The sequence below is a fragment of the Gracilinanus agilis genome, chromosome 1, assembly GCF_016433145.1.
Source record: "Gracilinanus agilis isolate LMUSP501 chromosome 1, AgileGrace, whole genome shotgun sequence".
NCBI classification, from domain to species: domain Eukaryota; kingdom Metazoa; phylum Chordata; class Mammalia; order Didelphimorphia; family Didelphidae; genus Gracilinanus; species Gracilinanus agilis.
In genome coordinates, this window is record NC_058130.1 from 186,014,020 (window position 1) to 186,035,221 (window position 21,202).

The 21,202-nt window shown below is 35.1% G+C and overlaps 1 protein-coding gene across 1 annotated transcript in view; it reads right to left on the reverse strand.

Annotated features, from left to right (window-relative positions):
- Positions 1–21,202, reverse strand: part of MUSK (muscle associated receptor tyrosine kinase) — a 176,516-nt gene that overhangs the window by 143,186 nt on the left and 12,128 nt on the right. Inside the window, exon 2 of the mRNA XM_044657347.1 lies at positions 14,830–14,956. Within this exon, the coding sequence (XP_044513282.1) occupies positions 14,830–14,956 (127 nt within the window). The remainder of the gene's footprint in view (positions 1–14,829; positions 14,957–21,202) is intronic.

Below are 21,202 nucleotides of genomic sequence, written 5' to 3' on the forward strand. Positions count from 1 at the left end.
ATTTATCTGGTTGCATTGAAGTCCAGTGTTAAGTTTTCAATTAAAATATTATATATATACATATATATATTGAAATAGATACATGGAAAGATATACATTCTCTCTCTTACACATATACATTTGCTTCCTCCTTTTCTTTTCTACCCCGAACCCTCTCTTTACTTATTTTTCCCAGGATACTCTGGAATTTCAAAGCTGACCTGAATACTTTGTGGATTTCATAGAATGGATGCAAGTCACAGTCTAATCCAGTGTCTTTTGGGGCCTCAGCTACATTAACTTGGGCCACCTGCTAGCTAAAAAGTCATGCCTGGGAATTCAGAAGATTGAGTTCCAATTCTATAAAGAGCTGAGTGGAGTTAGCCATGCACTTGATCTCCTTGGGACTAATTTCCTAGTAAAATGAGGAAGATTGAACTAACTGATGTTTGATTTTCTTTGAATTCTAAAGATATAGGTCTGGCTAGATGGTATAGTAGATAGAGCACTGGGCTTGGAGCTAGGAAGACTCATCTTCCTGAATTCAAATATGGCCTGAGACACTTTTTGGCTGTGTGTTCATGAGCAAGTCGTTTAACCTTATTTGCCTCAGTACCTCATTTGCAAAATGAGATGAAGAAGAAAATGACAAACCATGCCAGTATCTCTGCCAAGAAAATCCCAAATGGGATTATGAGGAGTTGAACATGACTGAAAAATGGTTGAACAACAACAAGAACAACAAGAACAACAAGAACAACTAGATCTGGCTTGGGTCCATTAGTCTTAATGTGTTTGTGCTCTTCCTTCAGCATCCCACTAGATGAGTACCTTCAAGATCATGAACTGTTTTAGTACGATACAACATTGTGAAAAAAAAAAACCAATAGCTCTGAGTCAAGCCAGTATTCAAAATTTCCATTTGTTTAATTTCATAAACTCCTACATTTCCCCAAGAGAACAAGTAAAGCAAGAGATTGATATTATTCCACCTTTTTATTTTTGGCTGTTGTTATTACATCAATGACTGGGAAGATTTAGCCAAGTTATACTTCCATAGATCAGCTGAGTATAAAACTTTCCATTTGAATGACCTCCTAGAAAATATTCAATCCAAACAACAGGAAGGTATTTTTCCTAGTACATAATGGCCAAGAAACCTTCATATTAGTCTCCCAAGAGTTCCAGAAAAGTTCTTGGTAAGGGGGAACTGAGGACATTCCAGCCATATGGAATAGAGTAAGTAAAGGCACAGAGCAGAAAAGCACAGCTTTTATGCAGAAATAGAGAATATTCTGATTTGATTGCAATGGAGATTACATGAAGGAGAAATCAAGTCAAGGAGCATTTTATTAAGTCCTTACTCGGTGCCAAGAACTGTGGTAAATTTTGGTAATACAATGTAAGGCAAAATATAGTCTCTGATCTCAAGGATCTCAATCTAATGGGAATTACAATCTGTAAACAACTATGTACAGCTAAGATACATATAGTATAAGTTGAAGATAATATCTGAGGGAAGACATTAATATTAAGAATTGGGCAATGCCAGAAGTTGGAAAGGGTCCAGGTTGTAAAGGGCTCTAAGAGTCAATCAGAAGATTTTATATTTAGTCCTGAAGGAAATAAAAAAGCCTCTGAGGTCTGTTAAATGGGAAAGGGTCATGACTTGGTCAGTCTTGTACTTTGATAGTTGAATGGAGGAGGGGCTAGAGAGAGGAGAGACTTGAAGCAGAGAGGCCAACCAGAGGGTTATTACAGGAGTCCAGAAAATGTGATAAGGGCTTGTACCAAAGTGATAGTAGTAGCACTATGGAAGGAAACGAGAGATGTTTTTGAAGATAGACTTGACCCCTTGCCTAACTATTTGATTTTAAACAAATAACTAGCATTTCCTTTAATATTCATTGATCTTCTTTGTGTGTGAAACAGAAAATATTTATAATTTTATTCTTCATAGACTTTTGATGACAGTTAATAGGTTTAGATATGATCGATTGATTAATTAACAATGTGCTTTAAAGCATCTTAGATCAATATTGCATATTGGTTCCAAGGCAGAAGAGTGGTAAGGGCTAGGCAATGGGGGGTTAAGTGACTTGCCCAGAGTCACATAGCTAGGAAGTATCTGAGGCCAGATCTCTAGGCCTGGCTCTCATTGAGAGTCTTAGCCAGGTGGATAATATGAATCAAGACAGAAAATATGGATTTTGAATTCAAGGCAAAAAAGTTTGAACTTGGTGGAGAATAATAAGTCATGGAAGGTTTTTGAACCAAGGAATGACAAGATTAAATTTACATATAAAGTCAATTAGTGTGGTTTTATAGTAATACTATAAAAATTAGATTAAGAAGGCAAAAGAAAAGAGAGAGGAAGACTTGTTAAGAAGCAATTTAAATATTCAAAGTCCTTAGTAATAAGATCCTATCCTATGGTAGAAGATAAAGAAATGGTAAGGAGTGGATAGATATTATAAGACAATATGGAGAGAGAAAATGACAGGAACTACTGCGATTTTGGATATAAGAGGCAAAGGAATGGGAAGAGTCACGATAATGTTTCAAAAGAGACAGCATATATAGTAGTGCTAAGAATAATGGACTTGGAGTCAAGAGACACCTAGACTTGAATCTCATCCTGATATTGATGTGACTAAGAACCACATTTAATCCTTTTAAGTCTTAATCTTAATGTCCTCATCTGCAAAATGCAATTAATAACAGGAGCAGTACCTACTTGCTAGGATCCAGGAGTAGGACCTCTTTGGAAGACTTCCCAGAGTAAAAAAGGATTACAGAAACTTTGGTGAACTGGAAAAAGTGTTCTGCCATACATTCCCCAGAGTTCTCAGGTTTCTGAGGTTTTTTGTTGTTTTTTTTTTGCTCTTGGAGAACCTTCTGGTTACAATTTTAATGTGGGCTCCAAAGGAGGAATAGAAGCTCTCCCAGATCTCTAGGTTTTTCCTGCTGCTTTGCAGGAGATGGAAGATTGATTAATAATCCCTGCTACTCTAACCACAGTATAAAAAACATGAATTGACATTTCTTTGTGGAATCACTTATGGAGGTATGCAGACTTCAAGCTGATGGAGGGCAGATCAAGTTGGCCCAAACTAGAGATAACCAAAGGAAAGACAGACTAGAGATAAGATCAGGGTGAGATAAAGCAGATTTCCAGACCACAGGTACTTTATTTTCCTGCTTCTTCTGAGAACTTTTCTAAAGAAACTCTCACTATTAAAAACAAAACAAAACAAAAATTAAAACTACTCAAGCCAGGGGCAGCTGGGTAGCTCAGTGGATTGAGAGCCAGGCCTAGAGATGAGAGGTCCTAGGTTCAAATCCGGCCTCAGACACTTCCCAGCTGTGTGACCCTGGGCAAGTCACTTGACCCCCATTGCCTACCCTTACCACTCTTCCACCTATAAGTCAATACACAGAAGTTAAGGGTTTAAAATTTAAAAAAAAAAATTAAAAAAAAAAAAACTACTCAAGCCCTTTGACTGCTGTCTACCTCAATCCAAATGAGAGGAAGAATGGAAGAATAAGAAAAAAAGAATCCACTATGACTCAAATGTTATTGTGGTTTGCTATTTGAAAGGTTTTATTAGTGTATTACACTATCTAAATACATGGCCATTAACAGTGAATTGTCAAATCTTACTAGTTTGAGTAGTGGTATGATTGAGGAGATAAAATAAGCCCATTGAAAATGGAAGCTTAAGTTAATTGGCAAAAAAGATTTTGTATGTTTTGACAATATTTTTCAGACCATACCCTCTACACCAGTGATTCCCAAAGTGGGCACCACCGCCCCCTGGTGGGTGCTGCAGTGATCCAGGGGAGTGGTGATGGCCACAGGTGCATTTGAGGGTGGTGAATAATTGTAAGGGGGCAGTGATAGTATGTGACAGGGGGCGCTAAGTAATATTTTTTCTGGAAAGGGGGCGGTAGGCCAAAAAAGTTTGGGAACCACTGATCTACAATATTGTAAAGGAGAGCATGTTATTCACGAGTAACTGGTCTGCCATCTGGTGGCCAAACAATATATTATGCCCCTCCCCCATACTAATCCCTTTTCCTACCCCTTCCATAAATTGCTTAAGTAATTGATGCATCAGATGAAAATCTGCTTTCTCTGAAATATTAGAGAACAAGAAAAGGAGCTTGGAGTGGTCACAGCTGACACCAAATGCACCTTTAACACTGCATCGAGCACTGCCCTCTGTTAGAGGGGTAATATAGGTAAAGGATTGTATAGATCATGAATAACTACATAATGTCAGTTATAATAATTATTTTAACACTGACATTTTGAACATAGGGAATTTGGAGAATACTAGTGCCAATGGTAGAAGTCATAGTCCAGGAATAGATTTAGGAGAAAAGGTTGTAAACTAGGTTTGGAAAATGTTGAATTTTGCATGGAGGGATAACAAAATAGAGAGATCTTGTAGAGTATGGATTTGGAGCTCAGATGAGAGATTAGAAGAGGAGATCAGAAGCAGGGGACTATCTGAATAGAGATGATGATTGAAGTCAGAGAAATTCATAAAATTGGTTAGAGCAAAAGTAAAGCCATTGAACTTTACATTGCTCTATCACTTACAACCTATATAATCTAGAATGGTGATGGCAAACCTTTTAGAGGCTCAATGCCAAACTGCAACCCTCACACCACATGTGAGCTGCCCCCTTATCCCAGACAGGGGAGGGAAGATGCACTTCCATTGAACTGATGGGCAGAGGGGTGGGTGATGTGAAAAATATCCTCAGGTGTGGTGGAGAGGGGGAGGGGAACAGACCCTTTCGGCATGCATGCCATAGGTTTGTCAACACGAATCTAGAATAAGTCTCTTAATTTCTTTCATGGTTTGCACAAAGGTATAAGAAATCACAAGAACTTTCCACATGAATTACATGGGAAATTACATTTCCCAAAGGATTGGAGAACAAAGAATGAGCATTGAAAGTGACTTCCCTTCATTTTTAAAATGTATAAGAACTAATTCATATTTATAAGAATAAGAGTCATTCATCAAATTATAAATGGTTAAAGGATATAAACAAGCAATTAGGGAAGAAATCTAAGCTATAGCTATAGGGGAGAGGGGATACTCTCAAATCCCTAATAATTAGAGAAATGCAAATTAAGCAATTATGAGGTTCTACTTTGTACCTATAATATTGTCAAAATTGACAAAAAAATGAAAAGATGACAAATATTGGAGGAATTGTGGAAAAGCATGTATTAATGTGCTACTGGAGCTCTGAATTAATATGGTCAGTCTGGAAAGTAATTTGGAAATATACCTTCAAAGTTATTAAACTATATATCACCTTCAATATTATTAGGTCTCTACTCCAAACAGATTAAAGAAAAATGAAAAGGTCCTATATGTTCAAAAATATTTACAGGAGATATTTTTATGGAGCCATAATTTCTTCAGTAACTCCCCAGTCTATAGGTAACACCTTAGTTTCCAGTTCTTTGCCTCTACTGATCTCTAGAAAGAAAGATGATAGACTCAAGATGCACAAAGAGACATATTTGGGGGTACAGCCAGCATGTTAATTTCGTTATTAGTAGAAAAGTAAATGCTTGATCACTCGGAATGTCACTGAGAACTTGGAGCTTGAAAAGGAGTAACAGAAACAGATACAATCATGGCCACAAAAGGGTTTTTCCTTCTCCATCCATGTGCCTGTGGTGTTATGTTAGAGAACTACCTAGTACTCTAATGTACAGAGGGAGCTAGACTTTGATGTGAACTGAAATGGCCTAAGTATTCTGCACCTGGGAGACAAGGTTCAGGGTAGGGTATGGGGAGGGAGGGGAAACAACTTGAAAGCATGATTTGTGGCCAACAGCATACACTATCCAGTCCAGTAAGAAAGATTTGACACTCGAATGACTGTTTGCAAGTTAAATGAAATTACTCCCTATTATACTCCCTTATTTCTGCAGTGCATGAAGATGGAAGTTTTACTAAGCAAATGGATTTCATCATGGTCTTTCTTTTGTAGCTTAGAAAAATGAAATTAATTAAATTGTTAACCATGATGAAAGAGGTATGAAGGACTGAAACAGTACTGGAATTGGAAGAGATGAGAATGACCGGTAGGTGGTGATGGTCAATAAGTGATTGACATATTATATTAAACAATACAAATAAACAAACCAAGAAAGTAAGAGAAGAGGTGAAGTCCAATCTCCTAGTCAAAGATCCTGATTGTCATACCTATAAAATGAAGGGACTAGCCTAGATGATTTCTAATGCTCCCCCCATAAATTTGGCAATCCTATGAGAAACTATTAAAAGAAACAAAATTGAAACAATTAGAGGGAGGAGGAAAACCAGAAGGGTTTTTTCCTCCCCTCCAAAGCCAAGGAAAGGGAAGTCTCTGCTAAAAGAGAGTAGCAAAAATGTGCCATGCTACAAGATAATCAAGGAAAAAGACTGAAAAAAGTCCTTGGTAACTTTATCATCACCAAAAAAAATAAGCAGTATTTTATTTCCCCCAATTACATATAAAAACAATTTTTAACATTCATTTTTTAAAATTTTGAGTTTCAGATTTTCTCTCTCCCACCCTTCTCCTGTCCCTGAGATGGTAAGCAACCTGATATAGATTTTATATTTGCAATCATGTAAAATTTTTTCCCATATATGTCATTTTGTGGAAGTGCTCTAAAAAAAAAAAAAAAGAAAAAAAGGGAAGCCAGACTACATTTTGGTCTACATTTAGACTCCATCAGTTCTTTCTCTGAAGCCAGATGGCATTTTTCACCATGAGCCTCTGGGATTATCTTGGATCACTGTATTGCTGAGAATAACTACATTATTCTCAAAAAAAATTACTGTTAACTGTATACAGAGTTCTTCTGGTTCTGCTCACTTCACTTTATATCAGTTCATGTAAGTCTTTCCAGGTTTTTCTGAAATGATCCTGTTCATTATTTCTTATAGAATATTCTTCCATTAAAATCATACGTCACAATTGTTCAGTCATTCTCATTAAAACTTCAGGAAGAATTTTCTAAGATATAGTGAAGGCTAACTGGAGGCACCAACTTTAGATTTTTCAAGGGGGTTATCAATGAAAGAGCAGAAAATTCCTAAAGTAGAAGATAGCTTAAAAATTGCTCTAATTTAATAATATTTATTCATAATATTTATTTTATATTTATATTATAATTTATTTTATAATATTTCTAATAACAATAGCTATTAAAATGTTAAAATAGCTACGAAACAGCTGTAGTAGATGAATAAAAAAAAANAATGTTAAAATAGCTATGAAACAGCTGTAGTAGATGAATAAAAAAAAGATTTTTTAAGAAGAATTCTGGAACCAGAAGAACATTGTGAACAATGACAGTAATATTGTATGATGATCAACTATGAGAGACTTAGTTACTCTCAGCAATACAATGATCCAGGACAGTTCTGAAGGACTTATGATGATGAATGCTATCCATCTCCAGAAAAAGAATTGTTGGAGTCAGAATGTAGACCAAAGCATACTATCTTTCACATTAGTTTATTTATGGTTTTATTTGGGACTTTGGTTTTAACTGAGTATTCTTTTACAATAGTGGTTCCCAAACTTTTTTGGCCTACCGCCCCCTTTCCAGAAAAAAATATTACTTAGTGCCCCCTGGAAATTATGAAACTATTTATTGAACTCAGAATAGAATGTAATACAAAAAAAGTGTCGCCATCATTGTCTCACTGGATCACTGCAGCACCCACCAGGGGGTGGGAGTGCCCACTTTGGGAATCACTGTTTTACAACAATGAACAATATGAAAGTATGTTTTGCATGATAATGCAATCAGATCAAATTGTTTGCCATTTCTGGGAGGGACTAGAAAAAAGGGGGAGGTAAGCACATTGGATCTTATAATTTCAGAAAGCGTATATTGAAAAATTACTATTGGAGGTAGCTAGGTGGCTCAGTGGATTAAGATCCAGGTCCAGAAATGGGATTTCCCAAGTTCAAATCTGGCCTCAGACACTTCCTAGCTGAGAGACCCTGGGCAAGTCACTTAACCCCCATTGCCTAGCCCTTACTATGCTTCTGCCTTGGAACAAATATATAATATTGATTCTGTGATTGAAAATAAGAGTTTGTTTTAATTGTTTTTACATGTAATTGGGAAAGTAAAATAAAATATCTATGAATTTTAAAAAAAAAGAGAATTCTGGAGAAATGAGCATAATTGAGGTAGATGGGAAAGAAGAAGTAAGAGGGGGACAAGTCTGAGGCTGCAGAAGAAGGAGGACTGTATTTGGAGGACTGGTCCTAAAAGACACAGAAAAAAAAATGGTAGTAAAGACTGAACTCAAGATTAGGTTTAAAGAGGACAAGAATTAATGTTAGAAAATGTGACAACAAAAATAAGAAAGGCAATGGGGGTGTTTCTTGTTCTTTTTAGGCTCTCCTCTCTTTTTCTTTCTTTCACTCATTCCTTCTGTAGTGGCCATTTTGGCATACAATTTGTGGGATTCTAGAAGCTTAAGAAAATGAAAAGTTGGCCAGTATGGACATTTTTGGTTAAGTCATTTTATGTTCAGCAGATCTTTGAACAAAAAGTCCTCTTTGATCACTAAAGACTGATGTCATTTCTTTCTCTTTAGGATTCCTATGGGAATTATTTTCTTTCCCACTTATTTGGAAATTAACCAGAGGCATATCCCCATAGTATGCCAGAAATAAAAGAAAAGGTATCTTCTTTTCCAAAATATTTATATTAGTACTTTTGGTGATGGTGAAAAATAAATAGAAACAAAGTTAATGCCTATTCACTGCCAGAATGACTGAACAAACTGTGTTGGATAATTGTAATAGACTATTACTATATTCTAAGAAATGACAAACAAGAAGAATTCAGAGATACCTGGGAGAACTTATATGAACTAGCATTGAGCAAAGCAAACAGAGCCAACAGAACAATTTGCATAATGACTACAAATAGTTTAAAGAAAACCTCAAAAGATATAAAAATGCTTTTTAATGAAAGGGGCCATTCAGAAAAATCAATCAACAAGTGCTTGCAATGTGCCTGGATAAGCATGAGGGATACAAAGGAAAAAAATCATAGTCTTCCAGTTGCTTACAATCTAAAAGGGGACATGTACATAAAGAGGTATGTGAAAAATACATATAGAGTAGATGGAAATGAGGGAAAGGCTCTAGAAAGAGGGGAGAGGGAAGAAAAAAGGAAAGAGGGTCAAGAAAAAAAATTCCTGCTGAATTCTAAAAAAGACTTGGGCTAAGTCTTCAAGGGTATTAAGGAATCTACAAGGTAAGAGTACATTCCAGACTGACAGCAAAATATACCTCTCATCTCTTGCTGGAGAAGTGGTAGATCGTGGATTCAGACTAAGCAAATATTAGACACAGTCAATACATTTGTTTTGCTTAACTATTCAACTTTGCTAAAAGGGAAGATTCTGATTAAAGGAGGGAAGATAACTGGGAGTTTATAATGCTTTAAGAGAAAAGCATCAATAAAACTTTAAAATTCTTTTTAAAAGAAATTAACCAGATACTACTTTGTGACGTCTCTCCTAATGTTTCTTTGAATTGCTATTGATATAAGTTGCAGTCCATATACTCTTTTCCCAGTCAAAAATTTATCAAGCTAACAGTCTTCATTGTTGGGAAATCCTTCTTTAAATTTAGCCTAAATATCTTTTCCCCCATTGTTTCCAGATTCATAATTAAATTCACTATAATTCATAACTTTGAGGTCAACAGTTTCACCAGAAAGAACCGACAACTCTAAACAAAGAGTTCTTAACCTTTTTTTTTTGCATCTTAGACTCTGGCAGTCTGATGAAGTCTATGAACTTTGCCTCAGAATAACGTTTCAAATGCACAGAATTCATGGGATTACAAAGGAACCCAAATGTATTGAAATAGACTTCTCAAAATATTAAAAAAAAACAAATTTATGAACCTCAAGTTATGAACTCCTGCTCTAAAGTAGGTTTTAAAAATACATTTTAATTGGTTTAAAAAAGGATAAATCATCATTTGGTATGTGGTTGAACATGCCAGTGAAAATCATCTACTCCAATGGTTCCCAAACTTTTTTGGCCTACCGCGCTCCCTTTCCAGAAAAAAAAAAATATTACTTAGCTTACTTACTTCTATACTATTACCGCCCCCTTACAGTTATTCACCGCTCCCCTGGATTGCTGCAGCACCCACCAGGGGGTGGTGGCGCCCACTTTGGGAATCACTGATCTACTCAAACATTAACACCCATATTAAGTCCACATAGTTTTTTCATAAATGATGCTTTTGTCAAGTTTACCAACTTTCAGTAAGCAAATGAAATGATTGGAGTTTTAAATTATGCTACTTGCCACCTCTTCTTCATTTAGCCAAACCATGACAAAGTAATTCACATTTAGTGTTACTTAGGTGATTCTGATGAATAATTATCCCAGGAAGTTCATAACATTTTAAATGTTATGGAAATTAATAACTAATTAAATTGTTCATAAATATCATTATAAAACTGAATCATTATATAATGCTTCACAGTTTACAAAGAACTTCCATATTCTTTATCATATTGATCCTCACAGTAATCATGCAAGATTGGTGGGGGTAAATATTCTCATTCCTATTAGAAAGATGAGGAAACTAAAGTCAAGTAATTTGCCCGGATTCACACAACTGGTTTGGGAAAGAATATAATTTGTACTCAGAGATCATAGAACTTTTAGTTCTATGATCTCTGCACTAAATCATACAGGGTAAGTAAATTTTCTCCCTTAAACTCCAACCCCTCAATTTATGACCTTCCTCTTCACAAAAAAGGCCATTTGTATTTTATTAGAAACAGACAGATACACTAATATTTATTAGATACCCAGAAAACTGCAACGAGTAAGAGCGAGGTTATCAATGACATTCTGAAAAGTAGAAGCCTGATCCTGGCTAACAGAAAGCAGCATTGTTTCCTCTAAGTGGATCTGGACCATGAGAGAATGTTAAGCATCTGTAAATGTTGTTATGAGTTTGTATTATTGCCAAGAGAATAGAGCCAGATAAGTATTTCTGTTCCATTTCAGTTTGGGATTAATTGCACATAATTTGGCTCCGGTGCTGCACCAGAACAAGCCACCACCATAAATAAGAGTTTGGTTACCAGTTTGGACCATTTATAGTCAATTCCTCCAAACACTAGTTCATCATATGAAATTCCCTCAGTCCTGATTGATATCTTATAACTCAAGATCCCCAAATGAAATATTAAGAGTATTTGAATGAATGGGACCTTTTAAGAAATAAAGAGGCCTGATTCTGATTTTGTGCTCAGAGTTCATGCTCCAGAATGGTGTTAGAGGCGAAACAGTATTAATGAGGTCCCTCTGGTAATTTGCATAGTATTCAAAGTAGGTCCACTTTATCTTCAATCTGCTCTCTTGGGAGTAGATTTCAATGTATTTTTTAAACCCTTACTTTCTATCTTAGAATCAATACTAAACATTGGTTCTAAGGCAGAAAATTGGTAAGGGGTAGGCAATGGGGCTTATATAACTTGCCTAAGATCACCCTCTTAGGAAGTGTCTGAAGCCAAATTTGAACCCAGGACTTCCCATCTCTATGCACTGAGCCACCTAGATGTCCACCCACTCCCATTTTTTTTTTTGGTAACTCATTTATGGAAGACATAATATTTAAATGTGAGTTATAAAGAACATTACTAGTTCTGATCACTCATTTTTCAAAAGTTAGCAGGCTTAAGAGTTACTGGCATCATAGATTACAAGGAATAGGAAACTCATAATGAATGCAAGGATTTATGCAAAGCTAATGTGTGAACCTAAGTTAAATACTATAGAATTAAGAGCTGGTAGCATCTACCTAAAAGACCTTAAAAGAAATATCAACTCAAGAGGAGTGGTATGTATTCAAAAATCAAATGTTATTAGGAGCAAATAACTGATGAAGATTCAAAGAAGATGTCTAAAGAAATGAATGTGATTACACAGTTTGTTTATTGATGAGTTCAGGATATGTAAGTAGTCTTTAGGGAAAACAGACAATAAAGGACTTTTAAAGATTCTTGATGAATGGATCAGTCTTGAAATCAATGGAAATCTCTACTGGTATGCCACAATTAGCCCTATTCTGTTTAACATTTATATCAATGGTGTAAATGAAGATAAAACTGAAGACAAAAGTTTTGAATGGCAAGCAATTGAGCATGATAGCTAATGTAGAGGACAACAAAATCAGCATCCAAAAATATTTTGTCAGGCTTTAATAATAGATCAAATCTAATAAAATTGTATTTTTATGGGGTTAAAAGTAAAGTACTTCATTTGGTTTCAAAATAATCTGGGCAAGCTCTAGATAGGGAGGAAATACCTAGAAAGTAGTTAATGTGAAAAGTATCCTATGCATTTTAGTAAACTGAAAACTCAGCATTTGTCACTAATACAAATGGTAGCTAGAAAAAGCAAATCTAGTATTTGTATACATTTGTATACATTAATATAATTCTAGTTTCAAAAATAGGAACAGTAGGAGCTCCAAAGTACTCCTTTGTTCCCAGATCCCACCTGAAACATAGTGAATAGTTCTGGGTGCCACATGTCAGAAGGAACATAGACAAATTGAGTAATATTCATAAAAGGAAGACTAGTTTGGAAAAGGAACTTAAACACAGTTTATACACAGTTCAACTGAAGAAAATGGAGTTAGACTAAAAAAGACAGCCTAGATTTTATTACTCTTAAAATATTTGAAATTGATTTCAGCTCAAAATAAGTCAAAACTTCCTAACATTAGCCTTCTAACATTAGAATCTATCAAAGTGAATTTGAATTATCTCATAAAAAAGGATCCCCTATTTCTGAAGGCCTTCAAGGAAAACTCAGATTGCTATATTGGGGTATATGGTAGATAATATTTGTGCCTTAGGTTTTGGGTGGGAATTGGACTAGATATTTTGGAGATTCTATGATTCCATGTTAGTATTAATATCCAGAGATAGCATCTTATAACAAGCTTTCTGTGGAAAAAAGGATATATATTTTGTATCATGCTGTATACTAGGGATGTAATTTAATCCACTGTATGACCAAATCTATGGATCTACTAAGTACTGTGTTATTAATTTTTGATCACTTTGAATTGCATAGAATTCACCAGACAGAAATCAAATGGTCATGAGTAGGCTATTAAACCTTTAACAACCAGTAGTTCTCAAGAAAGAGGGGGAAAAAAAGGATACAAGGTACATTTTTAAGTTTAATCTAAATTATTCATACATTCTCTATCATTTTCATAAGTAAAATATTTTTTAAAACTCAATAAATCAAGCCCTGAATTGTAGCGATGGTTGATTTCCAAAGTATCACTAAAATATTATACTGAAAATTTAACAACTGATTCTCTTCAACTGGTTGAAGTGGACTCCAGCACACACTACAAAAGGCCCAATAAAGATAGATGATTCTGAAGCAACTTACTAGTTTAAGGATTAGACCTTGTGATTTGAATTTGTTTGATACTGAATCATTTTGGTTGGGAGAGCAATGAAAGCACTAGAATTGACCCAGGCCCTGATGTGAAATAACCCCAACTCCATGGAAAGCATTGTTTCATTCCTACGTGTTGGACTGCCCACAAGTAGTGACCTAATACATTCTTTATGGGTTTGTGCTGTTTTTCTCCATTATACAAATTTTTTTTACAAACAGTAAATTATTTATATGACTTCCATAATCCTCATAATGCTTAAAATAATTTTTAGCATATTTCAGATTCACATCTAAAAGGCATTTCTGTCAAGGATTGAGAGTATGTGGAGGGTGACCACAAAGTTTCTATTACACAATATGAAAAGAGGAAAGAGGGCCAAGATTAGTTGGAGGCAGCAGTTCTCTTTCTGGTGGCAAAGAAGAGGAAGTCAAGGGGATAGCCATCAACTGGGGAATGACTGAATAAGTTGTGGTGTATGATTGTGATAGAATACTACTCTCTTAGAAACGATGACCAGATTAATTTTTTTAAAAACTTGGAAAGACTTATATGAAATAATGAAGAGTGAAATAAGTAGAACCAAGAAAATATTACATATAGCTACAGAATTAACATTTGAAGAATAACTTGTGAATGTTCACCTCCAAAGAGAGAACTGAGAAAAAGAAACATAAAAGATATAATTTATATATATATATATACATGTATATATATATATACTTATATATTATTTTTTTGTCAAGTGAACCTTTTTATGAAGAGGGGAGGGAAGGGAAGAAGAATTGGGAATTTCAATATAACCAACAACAAATGGATAAATTTAAATAAATTTTTAAAAACTAGTTGGAGACAGAAATTAAGTAAGATATAAACCAGAATGTGACAAAACTTTTCAAGGAGAAAGGCCGGATATAGAAAACAGAGATGGAATGAGTGATGACATCAAGACCCTTGGGGTATTTCCCTATAGTCACTGAAAGAACTTAGCCCATCATTCTCTGTAAATATGAGGCTCAAATCTCTACAATCTTTGAGCAATCACTTAACTTCTCTGGGACTCAGATTTCTTATCACTAAAATGATGAGGTTATATCAGATGATCTCTAAGGTCACTACCAATTCTAAAACTTGCCATTCTTTCATCTAAATACTCCATTAGGTCTCAACTAAAATTCCATTATATTCTTGAGATGTGGTCATCAACACTAGATTTTACCTCCACCACAAATATTAGCTGTAGCTGACTCCCTCCCCTAAACTTCCCAGAGAGACACTATACAATAATAATCTGACATTCTCATTAGAGAACCACATATTACTTTACATACTTACTTGATGAGAATTTTATTGCGAGTCCAGGCAATCTCAGGCTGCGGATAGGACTCTACCGCACACATGAAGGTGGCCACTTCTTCAACTAATGCATCTACTGTTTCAAGAGGAGTGGTGATGATAGGAGCTATAGAAAATAGAAAAATCAAAACAGAACAAATTTAAGCTATATTCCCCATTCAAAATCATGTTCCATGATAATTCACTACTAGTAGATCTGTGAACTAGGACAACTGTTTTTCTTTAGTCAAAAAACATTTATTTTTGGTTTTACATGTGAAATCATTCAAAACGTATTTCCATATTAGCAAGGTTGTGAAAGAAAATGCAGAAAGAACAACTTGGAACCATGCAAGAAAAGCAACTAAAATGTTTGAAGAAGTCCCACTACTAAGCTTATGCCTGATGGAGGTAGGAAACAATACCCATTATGAGGGTAGTAAGAAAATACCCTTTCATGCAAAAATATTCACAGAAGGATTATTCTCAATAGCAAATAAAAACTAGTGGGTGGGAGTCACCCTGTACTTCATTGGAAATGGTTGAATAAATTGTACTAATTAAATAGAATAATTGCTTCCTGAAGAACAACAAATATAAAAAATTCAAAGAAACATGGAAAACTTTGTATGACATGATGTAAGCCATTCAAATGAAAGAACAACACTGACATTAATTATGATATAATCCCATTGAAGAAACACCTACCAAATACAGATCAACAATTGTTTGGAGTTTAATAATATGAATATTAATTAAGAACATCAATATGATAATAATATTTAGCAACTACTATATTCCAAGTAATTTAAAATTATTATCTCACTCAATTCTCATCTTGAAAGGTAGATGTTATTATTATCCCCGTTTAACAGTTGAAGAAAATGAGTCAGAGATTAAGTGAATTTCTCAAGGTCATATAGCTAGTAAATTTCTGAGACCAGCTTTGAACTTGGATCTTCTTAACTCTAGGACCAGCATTCTATCCACTGCTCCATCAAACTATCTCAATTTTATAACTTTAATGAATTGGCTACTGCACTAAAAGGCTATATGACTTGTCTAGGTTCACTCTACCTATGTGTCAGACACAGGTTTGAATTCAGGTCTTTTGACTCCAAACTGAGCCATGCAGGGTGTCCCAAAAGTTTAATGCTTTTTTTTTAAATCCTTACCTTCTATCTTGGAGTCAATACTGTGTATTGTCTCCAAGGCAGAGGAGTGGTAAGGGCTAGGCAATGGGGGTTAGTTAAATGACTTGCCCAGGGTCACACAGCTAGGAAGTGTCTGAGGTCAGATTTGAACCTAGGACCTCCCAACTCCAGACCTGGCTCTCAATCTCTGAGCCACCCAGCTGCCCCCAGTTTGATGTATTTTTAAGCTATTAAAGCCTAAACCTCAAAAAGACTTTTGGGACACCTCCATCATGCCATGTTGGATCTTAACATTAAATAACAATAAATGTCATTAAAATACAATGACCAAAGTTGGTACTGAAATTGTTACTAAAAATCAAAGAACATAACTTTTCCTTTCTTACAAAAATTTAAGAAGTAGTATACTACCAAATGTAATATTAACAACTCTATTAATAGCTAACTTTTTTGTATGCTATTTTCTTTATTGGTTTTGGGTGGGGTTCATACTTTTGGGTGATTTATTTATGGGCTTATTGGGGTAGGTCTATGTGAAAACAAAACTTAAATAAAAAATATAACCCTTGTTGTCAACAAGCATTCCTTGAGTTCCTTCACTCTGCAGGACATTGAACTAAGAGCTGGTAATAAAAAGGAAGGATAAGCAGACCTCTGTCTTCATCAAGTTTACTATTGAATGGGGAAAACATGATATAGCTATGAAACAATGGTGTCATACAGTAAGTGGTACATGAATTATATCATCAAGAAACATTAAGGCTAGTCAACACCAGGAGATTTGGTGAGCTGTGCAGTGGTAAAATCATTTTGAAAAACAATTTGGAATTATTAGAGTTTCGTTTCATGACTGAGGTGAGAACTGGTCAACCCGTAGAAGAATAGGTACAACTAGGGTATGTAGATGAGGTGCCAAAGTTTAGACTCATTTCACTGAAGCCCAGAGTTCTTTCTTATAAGTGCCGAAGGAGAATCAAAATTGGATATCTTGAGGCCAAGAAAGAGTCTGTACTTTATTCTGAAAATAAAATGAAGCTGAATACTGTGTAGCTTATTGGGCATAAAGTATTATATTTGGCAATGTATGAGATGGATTAGAGAAGAAATGACCAATATATAGGCTATAAGAATAGCTAAGAAACTATTTTAGTAATTCAGATTGTGCTGATGGCTTCATATTTAGGAAGAAAATAATGGAACTGGAGAATGGAACAGTGGCTTATCTGAAAAAAAAAATTAGGCTTAAGTCAACTCTCAACTTCATATTGAGTCATCAGTGTGTATGTAGAAGACTAAAAACTAATGCCATCTTGGGCTATATTTAAGAGGCATAGCCTGCAAGAATAAGGTGATAATTCTCTGCACTCTTCTCTGATCAGATATCTGGCATATTGTGTCCAGTTACAGGCACTACAATTGAAGAAAGTCATTGATAAGATGCAATGTGTCCAAAGAAGGAAAACCAACATGGTAAAAGGCCTTCAGTCCATGATATTCAATGAGGATCTGTTGAAGGAACTAGGGATGCTTAGCCTGGAAAAGATCCACAATAGATGTCTACAATATTTGATTAGAAATTCAAAACTAGAATTTAAGAGAAAAGGTGGGGCCAAAGATATAAATTTGATCATCAGAGGCCCAGAGTGATAATTTAAGGCATGGAATAAGGTGAGGTCTCTGAGGAAGAGAAGGTAGTTAACACAATTGACTCTTGACTCTTTATTGAATCATTAGGTTTAGAGATCAAAAGCACATTAAAAATATTCTCATCTAATTCCTTCATTTCATAAATGAAGAAATTGAGGCCTAGAGAGATGAAGCATTATGTCCCAGGCTGCATAAATACAAAATTGTAGATCTGGGATTTGAATTTGGAACCCTGATTCCAGACTCAGATCTTTTCCTTTTCATTACACGTCACTTGCCTTCTCAAGAGCATTCAGAAATTGCTTGCAAGTTCTTGCTGACCTAACTCATAATATCTCTTGTTGAAACACTGGATTACTTTTTCCTGCTTTCATTTATCTCCCACATCTCAGGTTTCTCCCCAGAACGAGACCTTTAAGTCTAAATATTTCAATTGTCTTCTTTACTGACGAGATATGAAATCACATATGAAAAAATAAATTCAAGTTTATAGCACCTTCTTCTTAAATTGTTGCTTCTTGCAAATTTAGGAGATCATACTGGCTGGATTTGGGAGGAGTTCTGAGCAGAAAACAGAATAGAAAGCCAGATCATAAAGTCATTTATTCTACAAAGATATCTCTAGAAATCCAAATTATAGTCTAGGGACCCATGAAGGTCCCAGAGACACTTTCTGAGAAGAGCTGCAAGGTTGAAACTATCATAAAATCATACTAAAACATTTTAATTTTTAATATGATAAATATAGATAGACACAACTGACATAAAACAAACCTCTTTCTGGGGTCTTCAGTAATTTTTAAGAATGTAAAGGGTTAGACCTGAACAACCAGGTGGTGGATTAGACAGTTCCCCATCCCTTCAACATCTCAAACCCCTCCAAAACAGAAATTCTGTGCCAAAGGTAAAGAAACTTTAGTTATCTCCATGCTCTAGATCACTTTCAGAATTCAAAAGAAAATTTTTTCACTCCTCCTGATTTCACTCAGTACTCCTTCCCTCCCTCCCTTTCTATGAGCAGAAAAGCTACATTGGCAGACCTAAGGACACGATCCAGGCTTATCTCAAAACTCATTGCTACACATTGGTCTCCTTTCATTCTAGTACTGTAGAGAATCTGGCTCCCAGTTACCAAAGTTTGCCCAGGTTCAACAGCCAGTTTGATTACAGACTTTCAGGTGTAAAAGCCTGTTATGGAATATAACCCAGACGTATCAGGACTGCAAAGCACTAAGCTGCCAATGCCAGGAAAAAGAGGCTCAGAACTGCTGGTATCTGGCCAAAGAAATGAGGAAAAGAGGGAGTGGAACAAGACACCAGAATAGTGTTCCATGTGTGCTGGGGATTGTGCAGCATTCCATCAAGCCTGAGGGAAAGAGTATAGCATCCATCTAGGGCTAGTTCTGACCACCCAAAAGCCACCTGGGGCAGAGACCTAAGCTGGTGAACAACATGTTCAGTATGGGAGAGGCTAAAGCACTTTGAGATCCAGTCCCTAAAGGAACCATAATCAGAAGGGAGGTAGTCAGAAAGTGAGTAATAAGGAAAATAAAGGATGGGTAAAGACTGAAAGTACCAAAGATTTAGAAAGAATAAATTTCAAAGAAAATGAGCATAACTAAACAGGAAAAAATAGTAACAACAGAAAATATGGCCTCCAGATCAAGTAAATGAATTTAAGTATTTATGAATAAATAATTCAAAATCAAGGAAAATGGTTCATCACTTGATGAAACAGAAGACCCTGCAGAATTTGAGGAGAACATGGGACCCCAACAAAGTATTCTTGAATGATTTTAAAAAGGAATGAAAATTATGAGAGCAGAAATTATTTTCTTCATGACAAAAAATAAGGGGCAAAGTAGAAAAAGCTGAATTTGCAATAGCAAGCTTCACCAAAGAAACAAAAGAGAACAATAGGTTGACAATGGAAAAACAGAAAAGTAAAGCAAAAAATAATAACATTATAAGAAAAATAGGCTCACTCTGCAAGGAAAGCATATTGATCTTGAAGACAGCATGTGTAGAAACGACCTAAGGATTGTAGATCTCTGAGAAGAAGACAACAGGACAAAAAAAATCCCTTAATACTATAGTAAAAGAAATAATTGATGGGAACTGTCTATAAATTCAGATCATAGAAAATGAAATTCTAATTGAAAAAATTCACAGAATACCTCCAGAAAAAACAAAACACCAAAGCTTCAAATTCCAAGACAGTGGTTAAATTTAAAAATTCAGTTCAGAACTAACAAGTTACAAAAATTATCAAGAATATATATATGTATATATAATACATTCAAATGCAAGGGAAAGAACATTCAAATTTCTTCTTGTTTAGTCATTTTAATAATGTCCAACTCTTCCTGATATCATTCGGGGTTTTCTTAGCAGAGACATTGAAGTGGTTTGTCATTTCTTTCTAGATCATTTTAGAGATAAGGAACTAAAGCAAGCAGGGTTAAGTGACTTGCCTAGTCACAGAGCTAGTAAGTGTCTGAAGTTGGATTTGAACTCAGAAAGATGAATCTTCCGGACTCAATGCTCAGCACTTAATGGTATGCCACTTACTGCAAGAATACTCTGTACCCAGTAGGAAAAAAAGAGGAGGAAATGGAATAATGTGTTCTCATAAGCATCAGAGATCAGAATGCAGCCCAGTGAACTATTCTAAATCTGAGCTTAAATATACAGGATTAGAGATGGACATTCATTAACCAAAAAATGTTTAAAATTTTTTTAGAAGGAAAACCAAAATTGATTAGATTCTTTGCTTCTCAAATACCCCAAAGAACAGAAATTGAGGAAGAATGAATAAATGCAGCAGGCTAGGACAGTAAAAGAAGAAAGATCATAATTTGAAAATATCCCAATTTTAGAGACAGATGGAGAAAAATATGAACCTCACTCATAACTTTAAATGTGAATGGATTTCATTGGATTAAACAATTTAATAAAATGAAAATACGTTGCTTTCAAGAAACACACTCTAAAAATAGTCATATACAAGATACGAGTGAAGGGATAGAAAAAAATTACCATGCATCAAGCAAATCCAAAAATTGAGTTTCGTCATCATTCTATCAAAGCAAAAACAAACATTTAAAAATAAGTGATAAACAAGTAAATTATATTATGCTAAAAGGAATCAGATACACTGTGGTACAATGTAACATAATGGGCTTCTCTACTAGCAGCAATGCAATGATCCAGAACAATGCTGAGGGATTTATGAGAAAGAAAGCTATTCATATTCAGAGGAAGAACTGTGGGAGAAGAAACACAGAAGAAAAACAACTGCTTGAACACATGAGTTGATGGGGATATTATTGGGATATAGATGCTAAACAATCACCCCAGTGCAACTATCAACAATATGGAAATAGGTCTTGATCAATGATACTTGTAAAACCTAGTGGAATTGCATGTTGGCTACAGGGAGACGGGGCTTGGGGGAAAGGGGAAGAACATGAATCATGTAACCATGGGAAAATATTCTAAATAAAAAATAACAAACCAATAATAATAATAATAAAAAGGAATCAGGCAACAAATACCAGTAATAAACTTAT